Source organism: Phyllostomus hastatus, unplaced genomic scaffold (genome assembly GCF_019186645.2).
Source record: "Phyllostomus hastatus isolate PE091 unplaced genomic scaffold, TTU_PhHast_1.1 phas_contig_196, whole genome shotgun sequence".
Lineage (NCBI taxonomy): Eukaryota > Metazoa > Chordata > Mammalia > Chiroptera > Phyllostomidae > Phyllostomus > Phyllostomus hastatus.
In genome coordinates, this window is record NW_025333709.1 from 837962 (window position 1) to 858436 (window position 20475).

The window sequence follows — 20475 nt, forward strand, 5'->3', positions numbered from 1 at the left end:
GGCGCGCTGGCAGGCCCAGGGCCGATGGGGGCCCCCCGCCCTGGAGCTGGCAGGCACAGTGCTGGGGCTGCTCTGGGGACCGGGTGGCGCCCAGGGAGCACCCGCGGGGGGGGACGGGGGGGGCGGCATCGCTGCTGCGTCCACCTGAAGCCACGCGTGTCGGTGTGGGCCTCGGGCCCACGTCCCTGTGAAGGCAGCCCTCTGCGTGGGGCGCGTGGGGCGCGTGGGGCGCGTGGCCTGGGCCGGGCAGGGGCCGACCCTGGACGGTGCGCCCCTCGGTGCCGGGCACACGGTCGGGGGTGCCGTGGGAGGGCGGGCCTGGGGTGCCATCGTCGGATGCACTTTTTTTAACAGCAATAAGTAGCCATGTGAACAAATGAAGGGGCGTGCCTCTGATGTGTGCAAGCGTGTCTGTGTGCCCGTGTGCATGTGTGACGTGAATGTGCGCCCGTGTGTGGTGACCGGCGGGGAGCCTGGGCGGGGGGGCTGTGCCCCGGGTGCTGCTGCTGTGGGGTGGGGCCTGCGGCCCCGTGGCTGTGACCGTGGTGTCCCCCCAGGCAGGGTGCCGGACCCCGGTCCGTGTTTGCCGGGGTCTCTGGGCACACGGCGGCGGGGGGGGGGGGGCGGGGGAGCGGGGGGGGGGGGCGCCAGGATCAGATCTGGGGACACAGAGGAGCCGGCTCAGCCAGGCTGCGTGGCCGCTGCTGCTGTGGACACCAAGTCTTCGGCCGGGTCCACCCGAGCCCGTGGCAGTGCTACGTGGTTCCCCGTCCGCGACCCGCCCTCGGGCAGCCGTCCCGAGACCCCGGGAGGGGCCCACACAGCCCCCGGGGGTGGCTGGCGTGGCGGTGGGCTGAGTTCCGGAGGAGCTGGGGCCGCATGGGTGGGGGCGCAGCCTCCGAGGGGCCTGGTTGGGGGGCGGGGCCCGGCGGCACTGCCTGCAGGGCCCTGGCGCTGCCATGTTCAATAAAGCCCAAGTCAACGGAACCGGCTCCGAGCCTCCCTGAGCGACCCCAGCCCTGCACGCCGGGTGGGGCCGCCGTTCTGCAGACCCTGGGCGGTGCCCCCGCAGGCCGAGGGGCCGAGGGGCCCTGTCCCTGGCTGGCTGCCCCTGCAGGGGGCTGCGCCGCAGGCCGGCGTGTCCGCTGCTGGCCTCGGCCCCGTGGGGGGAGCAGTGGGGCCTGCAGTCTGTGAGGGAGGGGCAGCGACGTGGGGGGTGGGATGGGGAGAGGTCGGGGCGGGGGGCGGGGGACACCCGGCCTTGCTGACCGGCCCCGCACCCTGGCCCGCGCCCACACAGCCCCTCCCGCAGCGCCTGTGCTGCACCCCCCGGAGCGCACAGGTGGGTGTGCCCTCCTCCCTGGGACCGTCCGAGTCAGGCCGGGGTCAGCGGGTCGCAGAGCCTGACGGACGGGTCCCAGGACGGGCAGCCCCTCGGCTTCCTCCCTGCGGAAGGAGGAAGGCTCCCGTGGGCCAGGCTGTCCCCCAGGCCGGGCCTTGGTTCTGAGCAGGCCTCCCCGAGCCGGGGCCTCCAGTGGCTGTGCCTGAGGGCCCGGCCGCCCGCAGAGGGGCACCGCACAGGCCCCACTGCTCCGAGACTGGAGGCGGGGTCTGGGAGCTGTGAGAGGGGTGGGGCTGTGCTGGGCCGAGCACGGTCCCCAGAGGAGGCCCGGCCGTGTCCGGTGGGCTCTGCGGGGCTGGCAGCACGGACACCCGGCGGCCACGCTCTCAGGAGAGCAGCCTCAGCTCAGGCGGGAGGCGCGTCTGGGCGCCTGTCGGCACGTTGCCCGGCCCCCGACAGGTCGGAGCCCGGGGCCAGACGAGGGGGCTGGTGGGAGGGGCGGAGGCCCTTCAGGGGGCCGGGGAGGTCTGGAAATGGGCGCCGGGGCCCAGGGCGGGGCCGAGGCCACAGAGCAGGGGCGGGGTCCGGGCTGCAGTCCCAGCCGGGCTCTTGCCAGCCCTGCGTGCTGCTACCTGTGACTCAGCCCTTCCATGCAGGGGTCGCCTCTCAGGCTGCTGCGAGGCTGCTGGGGTGCCCAGCTGGGCCCTTGCCTGGGCCCCGAGGGCCTGGGGCACCTGCTTGGAGAGTGGATGGGGCTCGGGGATCCGGCCTGACCCCAGGGCCTGGCTGTGGGCCTGCCTGAGGCTCATGGGGCGACCGCCCGGCCCCGGCCACCGGCCCTGGGTGCTCGCCCTGATGTGGGCCTGGGGGCTGCGGACTGTGGGCGTCCCCCAGCCCCGGAAGGAAGTCGCCCAGACAGGCACAGGGACAGCGTGGTGTGCGGCGTTTACTCCAGGGCACGGCCCAGAACCCTCTGCAGCCGGGTTCTGCTGGCACAGACAGGCAGCCGCTGACCATGGGCAAGGCCACGGCCTGGGCCGGTGGAAACCGGTTCTGTCCTCCCGCTGTCGCCTGGGGCTACAGACAGAATCCAGGGGGGAAATGCAGGCGCGGGGTGCAGGTGCTGACCAGGGGCCCGGCGGCGGCCTGGCGGTTGCTTGGAGACTCCGCAGGACGTGGGTGTGGCCGAGGGTCCGGGGCCTCCTGCAGGGGCACCAGGTGTCCCCAGGAGCGGCCCGCACTCAGGCTCACCTTCAGGGGCACCTGTGGATGGCGGCCAGAGGTGAGCACCAGGCCACGGCGCACAGGCAGGACGGACGCACGCTCCCAGGGACAGGCAGGCAGGCTCACACCACGTCCACACCCCGTCCATTCTGCGGAGCCACCCACCTGACCCGCCAGCACCCGCGTGCCTGCAGGGGCGGGGCCGGGCAAGGCGCCCTACCTGTGCAGGCGACCTCGGGGCCCTGCTCCCTGGGGGGCTGGCGGGCCCTGAGAGGTGCCAGGGAGTCCTCCCCGGGGCCTTGCGCAGGACTCTGGGCCATGGCTCAACAGCTCCCTCTCAGTAGGGTCGGGGGAGGGGCTGCCCAGAGCCGTAGCCCCTGCCAGCTGTAGGAATACGGTGGGGGGGGGTCTGGGTCCCCAGGGAATGGAAGTCCCCCTGCGTCTGGCTGCACCCGTCAGCCACTGCTGGGGGAGGAGGCGAGAGGTGCCCCGTGGGGTCCCGGGGCACGCAGTGGGGCCTGCAGCCACGGGGGAGGCTGGAGGAGGGGAGCACCTGCCTGCTGGGGGCTCCCAGGTGCCTGTGGGCCAGAACGCCCTCCAGAGAGACAGGGACAGAGGCAGGAATGTCTGTCCAGCCCAGGTGGTCTGCACAGGCTTTGGGGTCTCCGCCGCCTCGCCGCCCTTCCCTCCTCCCGCGGCCCTGGGGAGCCCCTCAGAGGGGTGGCTGGGCAGGACAGGGGTGGGGACCTGGCTCGGCAGGGCCCAGGGAGCCCCTGGGGCAGGTGGGGGCAGCCCTGGGTGGAGCCGGACAACCCTCCTTGCCAAGCCTCGAGGGACACCTGGCCCGGCTCCCGAGGACACCCACTGCTGCTCTCGCCAGGCAGAGGGGCCACCCCTCGTCACCCAGGGTGGCTTAGCTCCTCACAAGGCGGGGGGGGGCAGCCTGGGGGCTCGGGTGCTGCAGGCCGGGCTGGGGCCATGCCCTGTCCCGGCTCACCTGCCCTGGGGGAGGGAGCGGGGCTCTTTCCCACCTGGGGGTGACCACCTGGCCCCTGCCCCTCCCCCTCACCTGCAGCCGCAGCTCCAGGGCCCTCACGTGCTGCACGGACTCCATGGCTCCCCTGACAAGAGCTGGGTGGGGGGGGGAAGGGTGGTGCTCAGTCCCAGGGCAGAGTGGGGCCGTGAGAACCCCAGTCCTCTGCCTGCCCCCTGCGCTCCGGGCGTGGCTCCTGCTCCCCCGGCCACGTCCACGGCACAGGCCTGAAGGCCCCTTAACTGTCCCGACTGTGGGCCCCCAGGTGGGGAGGGTCCTCCTGGCCCCGCAGTGCCGAGGCCCCACCCCCAGGCTTCTCAGCTGTGGGCCTCCCTCCCCCTCAGGGTGCCTGCAGGGCCAGGCGGGTGTCACCCAGAGCCCCAGGGGCCCAGAGGGGGGAGGCAGCCAGGGCGGGGGCCGCTGTGCCCTCCCAGGTCCCAGAGCGAGTCCAGGCAACAGGGCTCAAGGGCCCGTCGGGCAGCCCCTGGCTGGTGCGGCGGCCCCACGGCCACTGTGAGCAGCTGCGCTCGGCCCGGAGGGGGCGGCCTGGCGGGGTGCAGGCCGGTGTGGCTCGGCCCCTCGGAGTTGGCCGCCCCTTCAGTGAATGGGGGGCCCTTCGTTCCGTCCTCCCGAGCTGCCCGACACCTCAGTACGGAGGCTTGGACAGGGACACCCAGGAGCAGGCAGACTCGGCCTCAGCCTCGGCCCGCCCGTTCTCGCCAGCGAGGCCAGAGTGGGAGCACCCGCCCCCGCCAGCAGGCGGGACCCCCCCACCCGGAGAAGGCAGCCGCCCAGGCTGGGGCCCTGGTGGAGCGCCGGTCCCGAGGGCTGCCGGGTTAGGGTGCAGGGCACACGCAGCGAGAGGCGGGGACGCAGCCTGCCCCCGCCCCCCCCCCCCCCTGCAGACTCCTGACCAGACCCGGAGACGCCGGAGCTCCCCTCCCTGAGACAACAGCGTCCCCGTCCCCCTCGGGGCTCACCTGCGAACTCAGCAATCTGAGGGTCTTCCACCTCAAACAGCAGCTCGTCGTGGATCTGGGCGACCAGCCTGGAACACACACAGCGGGCAGCGAGTCACCCCTCGACGGGGCAGTGAGGACGCCTCCCTCGGTCTGCCCAGCAAGGGGGCACCCCCCGGGGGGCGTGCGCACAGGGGTGCAGGCGAGGCCGTGGGCTGGCCCCCCTCCCAGTCTGGCGCAGGGAGTGGGGGAGGCTGCAGCTCAGTGGGGTGTGGCAGGGCCCAGCAGGGGGCTGCTGCCTGGGTCACCCTGCCACCTGGGCGCCTCCGGGGAGGAGGGGGCGCAGGCCGGAAGTGACCTGTGAGTGGAGGCGGAGGGCCCAGAGGGAGGGCTGCCCCCCCCCCGGGGGACCTGGCGAGGGCGCGCGGGGCAGAAGGCCCACGCAGCGAGCAGGAAGAGCCCTGGGGGGCGTCGGGCCCCGGTGAGGGCTTGGGAGGAGGGTCTCCACTGACCACCGGCTGTGCGGGCGGGCAGGCGCACCTCCCGCCCTGAACACTACTTCGGGGGGGTGGGGGGGGTGGCGATGGGAGGGACACTCCTTTTCCAAGTTCACTTCTGCAGTCGAAGGAACACCTAATGAAACGTGGAAAGCACACTCAAAATGCCACACTGCAAACACAACACCTGCACGCCCCAGCTGCCCCGGCTGGCCGGGACCGGGTGCGTCTTCCCTCTCGTGGGGGCCTCGGCCCCGCACCCCCCCACGCCCCCCCCACCATGCCCCATCACAGGCCTGAGTCCTCATCACTGGAGGCCGCCCCTCCGAGCCCCTCCATGCCTGCCCAGGGGCAGGGCCTCAGCAGGGCTCAGACTTCGGTGAGGCTGACGGGGCAGTGGGTGTGAAGGTGTGTGTGGGGCGGGGGCGGGCACGGAGCCGCAGCCCACCCAGGACCAGCCCACCCAGGACGGCTCCGAAGCTCTGAGCCGGCTGCACAGGGTGGTCCTGCAGCTGGGCCGCCCCTGCTCACCGGAGGAGGGTCTGGGCCGGCTCCTGCGTCCTGGGCAGGGGACGTCTGCCCCTCCCTCGGTGGATGGAGGTGGCGCCCCTGCCCCCTGGGGGAGGGGGAGGTGTGGAGCGCTGACCCACAGGGCCACCTCGGGCGTCTGTGGCCCTCGGGGAAGGTCGGTGGGTGTGAGGGGTCCCGTGTGCCCTGCCCCCCGTGCGACCTGGCTGCAGTGTCCAGGGCGAGGCCTTCAGAGGCAGGGCTGTGTCCAGTCCTGCCGCCTCCTGCCTGGCAGGCGCAGCGTGGACACGAAGGGGCGGCAGGCAGACCGCCCCGCATGGTGGAGCGGGGGGCCCAGACTGACCAGGCGGGGGGCTGACAGGGAGGGTGTGGCGAGGCCCACAGGCAGGTGGCGGGCATGTGGAGGGGGCCCGGGCTGGGGGCGGGCAGCTCTCCAACCCCGGGGCAGATGGACAGCGCACACTTTCTGTGGAAGATGTGCAGGACCCTGCAGCAGAGACTCAGGGGGTGTCTCCCCTGCACCCCGCCCCTCTGTGGGTCCCGGGCTGGGCATGGGCTGTGTCCGAGGCTGGCTCCCAGACGGGATGGGGGCCCCAGGCAGGCCCCTCCAGGGCGGACTGGCCCGTCACTGCTTTCTCTCTGCCCAGAAGGCACCACGACAGCCACAGCAGCCACTCCCACTCCCAGTGCAGCATCAGGAGGGACAGGACCGGGGGTGAGGTGGGGGCCCCAGCCCTGCTGTCCGGAACCTCGGAACCGAAGCCGGCACCCGTGGTGCTCTGGGCGCCTCAGGCCGGGTCACCACGCGAGAGAGCACGTCCCCACGGGGGAGACTCCCCAGGCCATCCTGCGGGGCCCAGGCCCCGAGCGGCCCCCGGGCGGGGGGCCCATGTTCTCTGCGGTCCAGGGCGGTGGGCGCTGCCCTTCCGGACGTCGGGGCAGGCGGGCAGCACTGGCGCCGCCTCTGACTGACTGCTCGGCCGCGGTGGGGCCGCGGCTCCCGCGGGGACTCAGCGCTCAGACCGGCAGACACCTCTCCCCAGACAGACGCCAGGGCGGCCGCGCCCGAGATCACGCGGCAGGGCCCTGGGCGCGGTGCGGCGGCGGCGACCCAGGAATAGGCCTGGGCTGTGAGTCACTCACACATCCCCTCACAGCCAGGGTTCTCGCTGGAAACTGGGGCGCGGGGAGAGGCGCGGGGAGAGGCGTGGGGTGCGGGGCCCGGGACACAGGCCTCGGGGCCGCTGCTCCGGGGGCCGGCTGACCGCTGTGGTGACTCCCCCCGTGGCCCTGCGCCGTGACCGTCGCTGAGGGCGCAGAGCAGCGCCACGCCGTGCCAGCCAGGGCCGCTCCCAAGGGGCCTCGTCTCCTGTCCCTGGGGCGGTGCCCCCCTACCCCCCCGGGCCGAGCCCCTCTGTGCCGGCCAAGCCTGGCCCCGGAGCTGCTCCGAGTCCCCCCCAAGGCGTCCTTGTCCGCCCTCCAGACCAGCCCGGGGCTCTCCTCCAGGGTTCCCCGCAGCCCCCTCCCTCTCCAGGCCGGCGAGTCCAGGTCCTGCCTCACCCCCAGCACAGTCCTCCGAGGCCATGCTCTCCGAGTGGCAGCCCCCCTGCCTCCCCTGCGCCTGGGGCACTGTCTTTGCCCCTTTTGGAGGCCGAGGGGCGAGTGCCCTGGGGTGCTGGCTGAGACCTGGCCACAGACCTGGCCACAGGCCTGGCCAGGGGGTGCCCTGGGTGCTGCCACCCGGGAAGGCAGCCAGAGGTCAGAGGACGCCCGGGGCGAGCACCCGTCCGCCAGTGCCCGCAGGCGCCCTGCTGTCCCGGGCGAGGACTGGGTGTCCCCCTGGGGCTGCCCCCTCGGCCGTGGCTGCAGCCAGGGCTCCCGGTCCTGTCTCGGAAGCACAGGGCGAGGCGAGGCCGCGGCTCCCAGCGGGGAAGCCCGGGCCGGTCCAGCTGAGTGGATGTGGATGCGCTGGGTCGTGCTCTGAGCCTCGGTTCCCCCGCTCCTCGCGCAGGTGCGGGGGCCGACAGCGCCCCAGGCTTCTCTCCAGCCCCCCACGCTGCTGCCCAGCAAGGACTTCTCCCAGGGGCCCCGTCCCCGGGCCCACCAGCTCCGAGGACGGCGCCGGAGACGAGCGGGGTCCCAGCTGACCGACGGCAGAGCTCAGGTGGCCGGCTTGCTGTGGGTCTGTGGGCAGCAGGGGACCTGCCCCGAGATTGCAGCCCACAGGGGACCTGGGTTGACGGGGTGGGGCTCTCGCGGCGGGGTGTCCCTGCACGACCACGGGCCGCCTGGACACACCCGGTGCTCGGGCTGCTGCAGGCAGACGCCGCACTGGAAGCCCGCCCGCGTCCCCCCTGCACACAGGCCCGGGCCCTCCCAGGGGCCGCTCTGGGGCAAGCAGGCCACGCCCAGGAAGCACAGAGCGGGAACCCCGCCGAGCCCACCCGCCTGCCCGGGCTTCTGCGGCGGCACGGTGCGCTCTGTCACGGAAAGCACGCCTGAAGCCAGCGGGGGCTGACGACGGACAGGTGGTCGGCCGGGCTGTTCGTGTCCCGGGCGAGAGCTGTGAGGCCCACCTCGGGCTCTGTCCCTGAAAGGACCCCAGGCCCTCACGCAGCAGCGTCCTTGCCCAGCCCACACAGCCTGCAGCGGACCAGCCTCTCTCGACTCCCGCCGGCACGGACGCGGGAGGACGCGCCTCAAGGGCGAGCGAGCTCGGGGCCCTCGCCCCCTCCCCCCAGCGCACCCCACAGAGCCGCCCCCCTGGGCGGGCTGCCCGGGCTCGGGGGCCGCGGGAGGCTGCGCAGCAGAGACTCAGGGAGGGCGCAGCACTGTCCCGTCTGCTCCTGCCTCCGCTGTCCCCACTGAAGCCAGAGACGCAGCACCCACTGCGGGGCAGGGACAGCAGGGCCTCTGGGGTCTCAGCCCGGGGGCGTGGGGCGGGGGGCCGCCCAGGCCCGGCCCCCTGCCTGGCCGCCCCTCGCTGGGGTGGGAGGCGGAGCGTGGACAGAGGGTGCGAAGGGGGGTGGCCGACAGGGGTTCTGTGCGGCCCGGGGACGGCCCCTCCCCTCCCCTGACCAGGACGCCACTCCGCAGCCCCGGGGTGGCCTTCGCCCGGCACGCGCTCGTGTGTGACGTTGCTGAGAGCGCCCAAGGCACACAGGCTCAGAAGCCAAAGCGAACAACGGCAGGAATCGCGTGGAGAGAGCGAGCAGGTGGCTGTGCGGAAAGACGGAAGGTTCCAGGTGAGGAAGAAGTCACGCCCACGGAGGGCAAAACGGCGTCGGAGGCCCAGGGGGAGTGGACCCTCAGGTGGGACGGGGCGGCCACAGGCACGCAGGTCCCGATGCCCAAAGGCGGCAGGAGAATAGACCCAGCTGGCCTCTGCTGGACACGCCTGCCCGTGGGGGCTGGGGGGGGGGGCGTGACGCCCCCGGGGGTGGGGCTGGTGAGGCCACGGCACGTTTCGTGGTCGTCCAGAGAAGTGCTGCCCATCTGCTGTGAGCCGGTCCTCAGCGGCGGGCATGCCGTCCGCTTGGGGGGGCGGGACCCTCCGGCAGGTGTGCCCAGGGGCGAAGGAGGGGGTGGCCAGACCCACTGGAGTCTGACGTGCTGGCTTGTCTGGGGACTTCAGGCTGGCCGCCTGGCACGCAGGGCCAGGAGCTGGTGAGCTGGGTCGGGTGGTTCTGGGCCAGGGCGCCTTGTCACCCAGCTCCCCGGACACTCAGGGAGTGGGCCCGGGGGCAACCGCAGCCGAGGCAGGACGGAGAGCTGTGCCTGGCAACCCTGGCACGGCCCCACCTCCAAGGTGTGCCGGAGCCCCAGCAGGGGCGGCAGCAGGAGCCCGCGTCCTGTCTGAGGGTGCGCGGGCAGGCAGGCGGGCAGCGGCTGCACCCAAAGGGGTCCAGAAGCCCCGAGGGGAGGGCCCGCCCGGAGAGGCCCCGGGGAGAGCGTCTGTCGTCACGCGTGCGGCTCTGAGCAGCCCCCGTGTGCGTGGCCCCGCCCGGGGGAGGAGAGGGCCCTCCCAGGAGTGCTGAGGGGGGCTCAGACTCAAGGGGTCCCCTTGCTGGGGGGTGGTGACCTCGTCGGAATCATGACCCAGGGCCACGGCGGGCGGGAGGCCTGGAGTGCGTGCGTGCGTGCGTGCGTGCGGGCCAGCCGTGGAGCAGCAGGCCCCCCCGCCCCGGGGGAGGCAGGGGCACACACCCACCGCGCCGGCCACACCCTCACTGACCTGGCGGTCAGGGTGGGGGAGGCGGCCACTGCAGCGAAGATGTGGGTCATGGCCATCTTGCAGAGGTCTGCGGCCGAGCCTGCGGGCCAGAGGTCCGGTCTCACGGGCAGTGTCGGGCCCGTCCCCGCAGGGACTGCCCGGCACTAGCCGGCTGTCCTGGCTTTCCACGCTGACCCCCAACCGCCGGTCCACCACCTCACGGTCCCCGCTCAGGCCCGCAGGTGAGTGCAGACCCAGCCGCGGCCTCGTCCGGACTCGGCCAGGGGGACGCCCGCCCACATCCAGGGACCTCGGCAGGGCCGCCCTGGCGAGGCGGGCGCCGTGGCTTGCTGGCGTGCGTGTCCACCTCGCGGAGGCAGACCTTCCCCGCAGGCGCCGGCCGCGGCTCGTCCCAGGCCCCTGCCCAGAGGCCCAGGTGGGCTCGGTGGCCCGTGCAGCCCTCGGGTGCGCAGCCCTCACGGGAAGGACTCCCCAGCACTGCTTCCACAGCCCCTCGCTCAACCCAGGGCACACGCCAGCCCCGCGCCGTGCACACGCCCAGGGGACAGAGACCCGTGTTCATGGCCCGCGCCTCCCTCACGCCCGGGAGCCTGCCTCACAACCAGAGGCGTCTCCGCGTTTGCCGGGCTCTCGTCTGCCCGTCACGCTGGGAGACGGCTTGGGAAGGCTCCCGCTGAGCCCGTCCTGCCCTCCCTGTGCCTCTCCGTGGGGTTGGCTGGGCCTCGGCCTTTGTCCCCCTCCCCCTCTGCTGGGGTCCCCGGCCACCCTCTCGCTGCAGAACAGCCCCCCGCGGGTGGGGTGGCGCAGTGGGCGCCCTCGGGCTGGGCTCGGGGCCTGGGCTCTGCCTCTGTGCCCTGTGCAGTCCTGGCTGGGGCGACGCCCGACTCCCAGCCGACCCGGAGGCCGAGCCAGGACGGCTCACGGCGCGCAGGGCGAGAGGCCCGTGGCTCCATCTCTCACTGCAGCCCCACGCAGACACATGAGCTATTTGTGAGCTGTGGCTGAGGGTGACTAAGGTGTTTTCGTAACTGGAGGCAAACAGTGTGGTGTCACCGCCAGCTGCTTCCCGTGGCGGGGGCCGGGGGGGCCGAGGACGGGGGGGCGGGTGCAGGGGCTGTGGTGGCAGGGACTCGCCGTGTGTGGGTGCCCTGCTCGAGCCCTTAGGCTGCCAGGCCTGAGGGCACGACAGACAGTCCCAGGCCCAGGGCCCGGCCCTCATGCCCAGCTGGGTAAACTCCTAGGGCCCCAGGGCCCCGTGCAGACACAGGCAGCCCTGCTCCAGACCGTCCTTTGGGGGCAATGTTGTAACTGTAGAGGTCACCACATGCTGAACGCATCCCACCTTCTGGCCCACTCCACCACCGCCTCCCAGCAGTGCCTGCCAGGGAGGGCAGAAGCAGGAGATATGGGGACAGCAGTCTGGTCGGTGTCCCTGGCCCTGCCGCTGCTGGCCCGGGAAGGGCAGGGGCCCCACGGGTACCTTGCACCACGAAGTTCACCGCCTGCCGCTCGGCCTGGGCCCGGAGCTGCTGGTCCCGCGAGTGGATCGCCGGCAGCGGTCTCCTCCTGCCCATGAGGGACGTCACGTGGCCTGGGGGGCGCACCAAGGAGAGCGGGGTGAGGGGGAGCGGCGGACCGGCCGTGTGGCGCCCCGTGGGTGCAGCCCCCTCCGAGTCAGGCCGGCCGGCCTGTGGTGGGAGGCGCACGCGGCGGCAGGAGGAGGGGCCGCCGCCCGCCTGGTGGCACGAGTCACACTCACTTCCTTCTCGCTGACGCTCACTCTGCCCTCCTCCCCACAGGCCTCGTGCGGAGCACACGCCGCCCGTGTCCACAGCCCCTCTCGAAGCTCTCCCCCAGCTCCCGGCGCTGGCTGGACCGCTGCTGTCCGGGTGGGACACTTCACTGCCACGCCTGACCTCCCCGGGCTTCCTTTCCAGTCCCGGTGGGTTCGGGGTGCCGTGCCTGTCCAACAGGTGGGCGCACACACGGCCACGCGTGCAGACGGACGTGAGACCCCCCGTGCGTGGGCCCCGCTGTGGCCGAGGAGCTCGCTCTGGCTGGTGCCGTGGCTGCGCACGTGTTTCTCGGGGAGCGCGTGCTCCCCGCTGCTGGCTGTGTCTGAGCAGCGGCCCTTTTCTCACGCACCCTTGTTGGCTTCGGTGCCTCGGGCGCAGCCCAGCTCCGGGCCCCGTCAGGTGGAGCCTTTCGGCCCCGTGCACGCGGCAGGGGCTGGACACTCGCCCCGTCCCCACCCCCCAGGCCCCACCGCCAACCCCCCGCCCCGCCGTCTGCCCAGCCACTGGCCAGAGGAGCGGGGCCACCCAGCTGCCGCAGGTCAGACGTCGGGGGGTGGGGGGGGGGCCTGCCGATGGCGCCGGCTGCTGCTCCGCTGGCCCACCTGTCTGGCGACACCCGGCAATGGTTGCCTGGGCGAAGTCCTTGATTTTCTTGTACTTCTGCAAAAAACTCTCCAGAAACTGGGAGGCTTCTTGAACAGTCACCCCAAGGCAAGCAGCAAGCCGCTCCTTCCCTGTGTGAGCAGAACACGAAGGTCAGGAGCAGCCCTGACCCCCACATGGCGGGGACCGAGCGCACAAGCCCCTAGGCAGGGACCCCCAGGCGCGGAGGAGCAAGCCAACAGGAGGCCTCCTGGACACGCGGTGAGTTGAGCGAGGACCAGCCGGCACCACGGGTCTCTTCTGATTGGTCAGGGTGGTGGCGGCTTTTGGCTTCACAACTGAGTGCCAGGTGCTGGCCCACCTGGGGCAGCACCCATGTGTTCATTCCCCGTGTCGGCTGAGTGCCCGCCAGGTGCTGCGGCTGCAGCCGTGCCCGGAGCAGGTGCAGCCCGGCGCCCAGCTGGCCGGGCACAGAGGAAGACGAGGAGGGGACGCCCCGCTGCCACATCAGGGGGAACGGGACCCCGGAGGTCCGTCCTTCGAATGTCACTGTGAGACAAGCACTTTTGGTCCAGCCAGTGTTTGCTTCCTGGGGACGCAGGTACTCTGATGACGCTTCTTGCAGCAAGGCCTGTGGTCAGGGCAGCACCCTGAGTCCCAGGATGGCACCCCAGGTCCCAGCACAGCCTTCTGGATGAAGGTGCTGGGACCACCCTGGCCTGGGTCTGCGCCCAGCTCCATCAGGGTGGGCGGTTCTGCGTGGCCGTGGGGAAGTCACCTGACCTGCCGTAAGCCCCCACTTCTTCCCTGTGAATAATGAGGAAAAACATCCTCGCCCCTAAGGTTGGTAGGGGGACCCCGTGAGCTGAGGCAGGCAAAGCTCCACGCCGACTGGCCCCTAGCTGGCATTCCGTGTGCAGTCCCTCTCCCTTGTGCTCTGGAGAAGAAGGCTCCCCAGAGAGAGTGAGGGGTCCCAAGGACGGGTGTGGGCGCCTTGCCAGACAGCAGGCGACGGGATGGCCCTGGGCTCCCAGGGGCTGCATCTCGGGAGGGAACCCCAGGAGACGCGTCGTTGCGTGAAGGCCTGAACGCTGGGAGTGTGACTGGAGCCAGGATGGACCGGCTGCCCCTGCACAGGGTCGGCTCTGGGGTCGCCCTGGGGGCGCCCCAAGGGGCCTTCAGACAAAATGGTCCAGGAGCCGCAGCCTGGAGGAGGAAACGCAAAGACCAGAGGCGAGGCCTCAGGAGGAGGGGCTGCCGGGCGTCTCTGAGCCGGGCTCTCCTGGCCCCAGCTGGCTGGCCGAGGGTGCAGAGGCTCCGACAGCAGGGTGCTCACACCGTGGGGGAGCGCAGGGGCAGACGTCCTCTGCCCGGCCGGGGATTGCGGGAGAGGCCGGGCGCCCGGGGCTTCTCGAGGCTTCTGCCCAGCCGGCCGCACTCCCGGCTCGGCTGGGGACGAAAGGACCCCGGTTCCCCTTTCTGGCTCAGTTAGGACCAGGCGGCAGCCTCACTGAGACACTCTGCGGAGCGGATCCGTCTGCACCTCCGTCTCAAGGACACCCACCCGCCGCATGGCTCCCGGCTCCCGGCCAGGCTCCCGCGGGGGCTGGGGGCCTCAGGCAGGTCCGGCAGGGGGTGGGGGGGTGGGCGCCGGGAGCCCTCTTTGCAGCCAGACCCGTCCCAAGTGCAGTGGGCTCTGAGGCCTGCTCCGTGCATGTCCATTTCCGCTGTCGCAGTTTTCAGCTTTAGATGTTCAATGTGGGTCTTTTGATTTTCTGAGATTTCCTGGTTTTCACTAACTTCTGGCATATTTCGCTTCCCATCCTTGCACGGTGTTACAAGAGTGGCTTTGACGTGCTCGTCTGCTAACTCCGGCAGCGGGGTGGTCTCGGGGTCTGCTCCCAGGGCCGCCCCTGGAGCACGAGTCGAGTCCCACTGCTGCTCCACGCCCCGCGCGTGGTGACTGTGAGCGGCGCGTTGTAGACACCCTGCGTTCTCTCGAGTTTCTCTCGTGGGTGCTGGTTTCTTTTTTAAATGGGCAGTTAATGTGGCCCAAGTTGAACTTTAAACGTGGTCCCTCTGATTGGGCAGCAGCTGCCATCTCAGGTCAGCCCTTGTAGCCTTGGCTGGGCTGTGCGAAGTCTGCCCTAGTCACGAAGGGTCGGGGGTCAGCCAGAGACTGGGGCAGAGCTCACACTCGGAATCTGGCGATCTTCGCCGGCTCTCCTCTGAGACCTCTCCCTTCACTTCGCCGACTCCCAGGCTGCTCCAGACTCAGCCACCTGGCCCTTCCAGCCAGTGAGAGGGTGCGTCTCTGCTGGCGTCTCGGCAGGTGCAGAGCTACAAGACGGCAAACTCGCCCTGCCCCCTCCTTCTTCCAGCTGTCCACCCACCTGCCACTCCTGTCTGCTTCTGGTCAGTTTTCAGTACCTCTAGGTGCTTGTTCGTTATGTTTTTCCACACTTCAGAGTCGGTACCTGGGAGCGTATGGGCTGCAAGAGCTCCCTAGCTGTTACCAGAGGCCTCCCTTCCTCTCGATACCTGCAGCTGAGAAGAGCCGTCCTTCCCTGGCCAGCTGCTGAGATACTCGGAGGCGGGCCTGCCCAGGTCTGCCTCCAGGGAGCTCCCGCACCTGCTGAGAGCCTGTTAACAGAGGACCGGGGAGGCGGCAGCTCCGGGGAGGCGGCAGCTCCGGGGAGGCGGCAGCTCCAGGGAGGCAGAGGCTGCGGTGGGACTGGTGTCCACTCTGGCCTCCAGGCCCTGGGTCCTTGCTCCCCTGCACCCGTGTCCGTGGGTGTGTCCCACTGGGAGGCCTCCACCCCCTGCCTCCCAAGCAGGACGACTTCCGGCTCCGGAGGGCGTCTCTTTCACGCTCCGTGTGGGCTGGTCCCCGTCTCCACGCACCGTTGCTCTGCACTTCGCTTCCGAGGGCCGGGCCTCTGCTGCGTGGGCTGTGGTCGTGGGCAGGGCCACCCCCCCGAGAGCAGGGGCCCCCAGCTCTGAAACCTGCTGGGGACCCATCGCGCCCTGCGTGTGCGCGGGCCTGTGCTGCAGCTCTCACTTCTCAGCAAGACCCTCTTCGCTCCCTTGGTGCCGGGGGCTCTCCCCCCGCCCCCACGCACAACCGCTGACACTCCCCACGCACAACCGCTGACACTCCCTCACTCTCGTGGGTGACCCCAGGGCCCACCGGGCACCTGGCCCCTCGTGGGCCGCAGGGGTGCCGGCTGGCCCACCTGGCACCCACTGTGCAGCCCCAGGCTGGCACGGCCTCGGGGACCCCTCGTGATCGGACGAGGCTGGGCGGGGGCGGGCCGAGGAGATGCGGAGCCAGCCGTCTGAGAAGAATCAAGAGGTGGACTGGCTCTTGGAGCGGCGGGAGCGCCGGGCAGGACCAGGGGTGGAGGTCAGAGGGGTCGGAGTTGCTTCCTGGAGGCACCACCTCCTGGAGGGGGAGCTCAGAGGGGCTGGCAGAGGGCCAGGGCGGGCGGAGCCCGTCAGGGACAGGCACTGAGCTCCTCGAGGGCAGGAGCAGCTGCGTGTGGGCCCCAGGGAGCTGCGGCTCTGCGGCCGTGTGGTCGCGGCCGTCTCGGGAGCGGGGCCGCCCTCCCTGCGGAGCCCTGGGCCTGCGGGAGGCGTGGGGCCGGGCTGCCCCTCGGGCCGCGGTGGGCTGCACAGCTTGGCGTGCTCCTGAGCACCCTCGGTGCCTGCAGCCCAGGCCTGCTGCTCCCCGCGCTGTCTTTCCCCGTGGTCCTCACGACAACCACGCCACGGAATCTGCCTCCGCCCTGGGCCCCCGGAAGCCAGAGCAGCAGCTTGCGGACCCTCGGGGGCACGTTTGCGTGACAACACGTCCTTGCAACCTGCGAAAGCTGGCTGGCGGGACGCCCCTCGGCGGAATTCCCGCAGGGTCAGGGTCCCGGCAGCCCGGGAGGACAGCCACAGCTGCCACCCAGACTCCGTCTCACACGGGAGCAGTCTCAGCCTGCGCACCGCTGCTGCGAACGCACAGGGTCGGCTGACAGGCTGGACGGTGACCACAGGAACAGCAGCTGCAGACACGGAGGCTCGGGGTGGGAGCCCTGTCACCGCCAGGGCTGAAAGCAGCCCGACCACCCTTCTCACCGGCATCACAGCTAATGACTCACTGCTTGCTTACAAAGTGGAGCTCGCTCTTCTCCAGAAGAAACAGGGAGAATCCAGAAGGCAACAAACCCACACAGCTGAGAAGGGGCCCTGGGTGCGTCGGGAGGGGGGCACGCACCCCACTGGCCTCGTGCAGCCCCTCGCCCTGCAGCCTCTCTCCCAGCTGGATCTGGGATGCTGCCCCGCCCCCCCCAGCACTGCCAGTCACGGGGGCGGGGGTGGGGTGCGCTGGCCCGGCACTGGACAGAAGGAGGCCCCAGGCGTGGTGGTAAATGCCGATGGGGCGTGAGCTGGTGTCAGCTGCCGCTCCAACAACCCACCTCCACATCGCCTGAGCTGGGGACAGGACACAGAGCGGCGGAGGGCCTGGTGCAAGGTCACACAGCCAGGAGGGGACAGTCAGGGCTCGGCCAGGCTGCCTGGTTGGGGACGAGGAAGCAGCGTCCGCTGGCAGGGCCAGAGCCGATGGCGCCCCTGTGGCACGTGACTCTGGGCAAGGTCGCCAGGCACCAGAACCCACCATGAAGGGTGCCCGGTCGGAATGCTGGTTCTGACCGGACAGAGAGACTTGGGGAGTTCGGGGGCACGGGAGGGAGGAGGCAGGGAGCAGGCGATGGGGCAGCACCCGGTGCCACCCACTCAGATCAGTTGCTTAGCCTGTCGCCCCAAAACCGTGCATGCAAATGGCCTCCTGCCCACCCTGCCCCCCCGCAGGCAGGGCTGTCTGCACCCCACTCCAGGGAGGCATGCACGGGCCTCGGGAAGCGCCCGGGAGGTGGGGGGTGCTCAGTGCAGCGGAGCCTGGGGTTTTGGGGGAGGGGGGCAGCGGAGAGGAGCGGTCTCCCCGGCCTCACGGGGCCCTCCTGCAGGGTGCTCCCCCCGCCCAGCCGTGCCAGCACCCTGAGCACAGCCCTGCAGAGGACCCAGCCAGGCTGCACCCAGACCCCTGACCCACAGGGACTAGGAGACGAGGGACGGGCCACCCACACTGCTCAGGGCGCCTGGGGAGGGGCAGCTGAGTGGAGACCCGACCGAAGTCAGGGGGAGCTCAGTGGGCGGGGGTGGTGGGGGAGGGCCTCCTCAGGCCTCTCCCAGCACAGGACTGGCCCAGCAAAGCTGTGCAGAGTAGGGGCTGGCCCTGCCCCCCCTCCCGGGGGCGTGGCTTGGGCTGGCACTCACTTCTGGGCCTGTGTGTCCCCCCCGTTTGATGGGCAGACATGAGCACGGGGTGGGGGGCGGAGCGAGGGCTGCGAGGGGTCTGACTGGTGTCACGGGCGGCAGGCGTGCCGAGTCCCGTCAGCGTTGGTGAAAGACATGCGGGACTCACAGGTGCCCTCCCCAGGCCGACGGTGGTCTCCCCAGCCGTGCGTGGGCCGCAGCCTACCTGCCCCGTAGACCACGGAGTATACCACCTTCTTGGTCCGCTCCCTGTCTGCGTCCGTCACGCGGTCTGCGGGGACGTCCTTCCTGCGGGAGAGGGGGCACGTACCTCAGGCGGGCCGCACCACCTGTGCAGGGGCCGCTGGGGCCCGGAGCCCGCGCAGCGCCAGCCCCGCCGGCACGGTGCTCTCTCTGGAGGGACCCCACTGTCCGGAGTCAGCCTCTCCCACCGCCGGGGAGACACCGCCGCTGCGGCGCCTACTCTCCTGGTGCTGGCCCAGGGGCCCGAGCAGCTGCCGGCTGGCCCAATCCTGGGGCGCCCGCAAACCGCACCAACGAGCGGCGCGTTCAGCGGGGAGCGCCTGCCCGCGGGGAGCAGGCCTGCTCCCAGGGCTGTGCCCTGTCTGCCCGCGGGACTGGACCAGCGGCCGGGTGGCCGAGGGGTGGCTGAACCCCCCCGGGGTCAGAGCACTCGGACAGAATAAAGGAATAAAGATCGAGGCCACCCCTGACCCTCTGCCCAGCTGAAGGAGCGCGTCCCCACCCCGAGCGCAGGGGCTGGCTCCGGGCGGGGCCCTGCGGGGCTCAGCCAGGAAGTCGGAGGCGCTGCCGCGGCCCTCGCCTGGCTCAGCCATCAGCCCCACCGACGACGGGAAAGCCCAGGGTCTTCTCGGGTGTCTTCTGGGCAGGGTGGCAGCCCTGGGTGGGCGCGGGATGGGGCTTTCTGAGCGCCCCCAGCATCCCGCTTGGGCCTGGGCCTGCTCCCACCCCCACAGGGTCTCTCCCCGCGGCTCCCCAGGTGTTCAGGGCCATGTAGGCCACTGACCTCACAGCACCCTCAGCAGTGTCGGCCGCCGTCCCGCCCCGGACTGAGTGCTGGTCCGGCGGGACAGCCCCCAGGCCGGTGAGAACCCACAGACAGGACACTTTGTAGGCAGGTGGGCTCCTCCCCCGGGATCGGGACCAGGACCAGGACCGGGGACAGACAGCGTCCGGTGCTGGGCACGGGGCGGCGGAGTCGGAGGGCGGGCCACACGACCACGCCACAAGCTCCCCTGCCGTGCACGTCGCCCTTTCCGTTTTCCGCATTTTGTTCATTAGTTTTAGACAGACAGGAAGGGAGAGAGGGAGGGAGACATGGGTTTGTGGCTCCACTCATTCATGCATCGATGAGTTGATTCTTTTTTAAAATTAATTCTTTTCGTAGAGAGGGGAAGGGAGGGAGACAAAGGGAGGCAGCAGCCAGTTGCCTCCCACCAGCTCCCCAACCGGGGACGAAGCTCGCGGCCCGGGGCACCTGCCCTGACCGGGAATCAAGCCCTGACCTCTCCGTGGACGGGACGGCGCCCCGCCACCCGAGCCACTCCCGCCAGGGCCGCAGGTCGACTCTCGTGTGCGCGCTCACTGGGCCCGTTTCTGGGTGCGGCCTCGGCTCGGCCGCGAGCCGCTGCCCGTTCCCCAGGGCGGACGGAGCTGGTCCTGACAGTTTTCCCTGGACGCCTTCCTGAGGCCAGAAACCACACGGGGACGCCACCAGCTCCACTACGGTTCAACGTCACTCTGGGAGCATCAGCCAAATAGCCAGAGGCATGATAATTGGGGAAAAAATTTTGAAGACCAACTTCTGGTTGGAAAGCCCTACTGAATCAGTGATAAACTAATTCTGCAAAGTCCGCCTGGTGTGGCTGCGCTGGGTGGACACCACCCTGCAGACCGAAGTGTCGCCGGTTTGGTCCCTGGTCCGGGCACCTGCCTGGGCTGCAGTCTGGGCCCCAGTCGGGGCACACACATGAGGCAGCCAGTTGATGTTTCTCTCTCACATCGATGTTCCTCTCCCTCTCTTCCTTTCCCTCTCTCTAAGAATAAATAAATAAAATCTTTTTTAAAAATGTGAAAATACGCCTTGAAGACGACGTGAAAGGATGAGGGTGAAGATCTGGGCAGAGCGGCAGGGGAGGCCGGGCGGCAGGCCCCGCCCGGGGCCTGGGCGCGCTCCGAGGGAAGGGGGCTTGGCAGGGGCGTCCCGCACAGCCCGCTGGGACCGCCGGCTTGCCACGTGGGAGGACACCAGGCAGCTCTTCGTTTTCATGAGCCACCGAACCACACAGTTGAGTCCAGACAGATTAAAAGCCTCCACATGAAAAAAAAAAAAAGGCACATAAAATGAAAGAAAGCAAAGAAGAAGGTAAGTTCCCACTCACAGAAGAGCAGGGATAGGAGGATGCCAACTGTACAATCATGAATAAGAAATAAATGATAATCCGCCTCATAGTTTTAAAACCCAGCATGATGAGAAGCACCGCAGCAAATCCAGAGACGATGAAAGACCATTCCCACGCCGGCACGTGGAGGAGAAACGGGGCCCTGCCCAGAACGCGCGAAGAGCCCCCACAAGTCGCCGAGAGCGGGCGGTCTCACGGAACGCGGGGCAGAGGGTGTGAACAGTCCCCTCGGCAGCGGAAGTCGGATGGGCTCCCTGGGGGGGCATCGCCAGTCCTGCCCGACTCGAACGCAGAGCACGGGCGTGGCTTCTCCGGGAGCGATCGGCAAGGACGAGTCCCCTACTGAGGACTGCAAGGACAGAGGAGGGGGCACCCCCCCAAAACCCCAGGATTTATTTATTAAAAAACTGTGCATTTACTCCTCCATGTTTAAACTCCAGGCACCTCCAAAGAACTCTCCACTCCATGCAACACACCTACTGGGGCGTTTTCCCCACTGCTCAGAACAGTT

The 20475-nt window shown here is 70.5% G+C and overlaps 1 protein-coding gene across 1 annotated transcript in view; it reads right to left on the bottom strand.

Annotated features, from left to right (window-relative positions):
- Nucleotides 1-2312: 2312 nt before the first annotated feature.
- Nucleotides 2313-20475, bottom strand: part of POLN (DNA polymerase nu) — an 87950-nt gene continuing 69787 nt past the window's right edge. Inside the window, exons 19-25 of the mRNA XM_045834588.1 lie at nucleotides 17747-17829; nucleotides 12216-12347; nucleotides 11298-11408; nucleotides 9818-9896; nucleotides 4580-4647; nucleotides 3636-3697; nucleotides 2313-2605 (exon numbers count right to left, since the gene is read on the bottom strand). Coding sequence (XP_045690544.1) covers nucleotides 2420-2605; nucleotides 3636-3697; nucleotides 4580-4647; nucleotides 9818-9896; nucleotides 11298-11408; nucleotides 12216-12347; nucleotides 17747-17829 — 721 coding nt within the window. The 3' untranslated portion in view covers nucleotides 2313-2419. The remainder of the gene's footprint in view (nucleotides 2606-3635; nucleotides 3698-4579; nucleotides 4648-9817; nucleotides 9897-11297; nucleotides 11409-12215; nucleotides 12348-17746; nucleotides 17830-20475) is intronic.